This window comes from Arachis ipaensis, chromosome B06, assembly GCF_000816755.2.
Source record: "Arachis ipaensis cultivar K30076 chromosome B06, Araip1.1, whole genome shotgun sequence".
Lineage (NCBI taxonomy): Eukaryota > Viridiplantae > Streptophyta > Magnoliopsida > Fabales > Fabaceae > Arachis > Arachis ipaensis.
The window spans coordinates 132,236,270-132,237,103 of record NC_029790.2 but is presented as its reverse complement, the minus strand read 5'-3'; the positions used below and the strand labels follow the sequence as shown (position 1 = coordinate 132,237,103).

Sequence of the window (834 nt, the reverse complement as noted above, 5' to 3'; positions counted from 1 at the left end):
GCTAGAACCCTAATTTCACCAAAATACACAAAATCTCATCATAAATCTACTCTCTCTCTTTTTTTGTCTAAAAAATTAAACAAAAGGCGTACATATAAATGATCGAGAAAAACCTACTAATAAACCCCAGCTAGAAAATCAGCAAGAACTATAATAATATTGATAACATCTTCCAAATACTTGTTCTTATTAGGTAGATCCGATTGATCATTGCCTGGCTTCCAATCACAGTCTTGAACATCCTTCAAAGCCGTTTGACCATTTGACTTCATGCCCTTGTAATCTCCATTGACAAAAGATTGTTGAGCTTGTGTTAGAGAAAGCAAGACATCATCATAGTCCATGGAACAAGCTTGGTAACGTTGTTTCAATTGTTTGTCATTAATACTCCTAGTGAGATTATGAACTAGGGTTATGGTATCAAAGGCATAAACATGTGCTGAGGTTATTATATATCTTGAAAGGCTATTAAGATCAGCACCTAATGAAGCACCTGGTACGGAATTCAAGATGTTGTTACAGTTATAAGGGTTTGGGTGTTTGGAACAAACGTCAGAGATTTTAACTGTTCTTGCTGAACATAGTAATGATGATGAAAACATAGTGAAAGAGAGAAATAATAGTGGAAGGGTAATAATGGGATGTGCCATTTTTTTTTCTCTCTAATTTTCCAATGGGTTGTGAAATTGTAATATCATGCACCTGTTTTTATAGACTATGAATTGATATGCTTGTCCACGCACGCGTTCATATGTTGAGATTATTGCAAATCTTAAAGATATTTTGTATAATAATTAATAAGTTTCCTTATTTAGATATGATTATGTATGATTG

General features: G+C 33.3%; 1 protein-coding gene across 1 annotated transcript; it reads right to left on the bottom strand.

Annotated features, from left to right (window-relative positions):
- LOC107647690 (pectinesterase inhibitor-like) lies at window positions 117–602 on the bottom strand. Its single transcript, XM_016351746.1, has one exon. It carries the CDS (start codon window positions 600–602, stop codon window positions 117–119), a length of 486 nt encoding a protein of 161 aa, XP_016207232.1.

Bases quoted from the DNA above. Each gene is read 5' to 3' on its own strand.
- LOC107647690 (XM_016351746.1), bottom strand. From the start codon at position 602: ATGTTTTCATCATCATTACTATGTTCAGCAAGAACAGTTAAAATCTCT.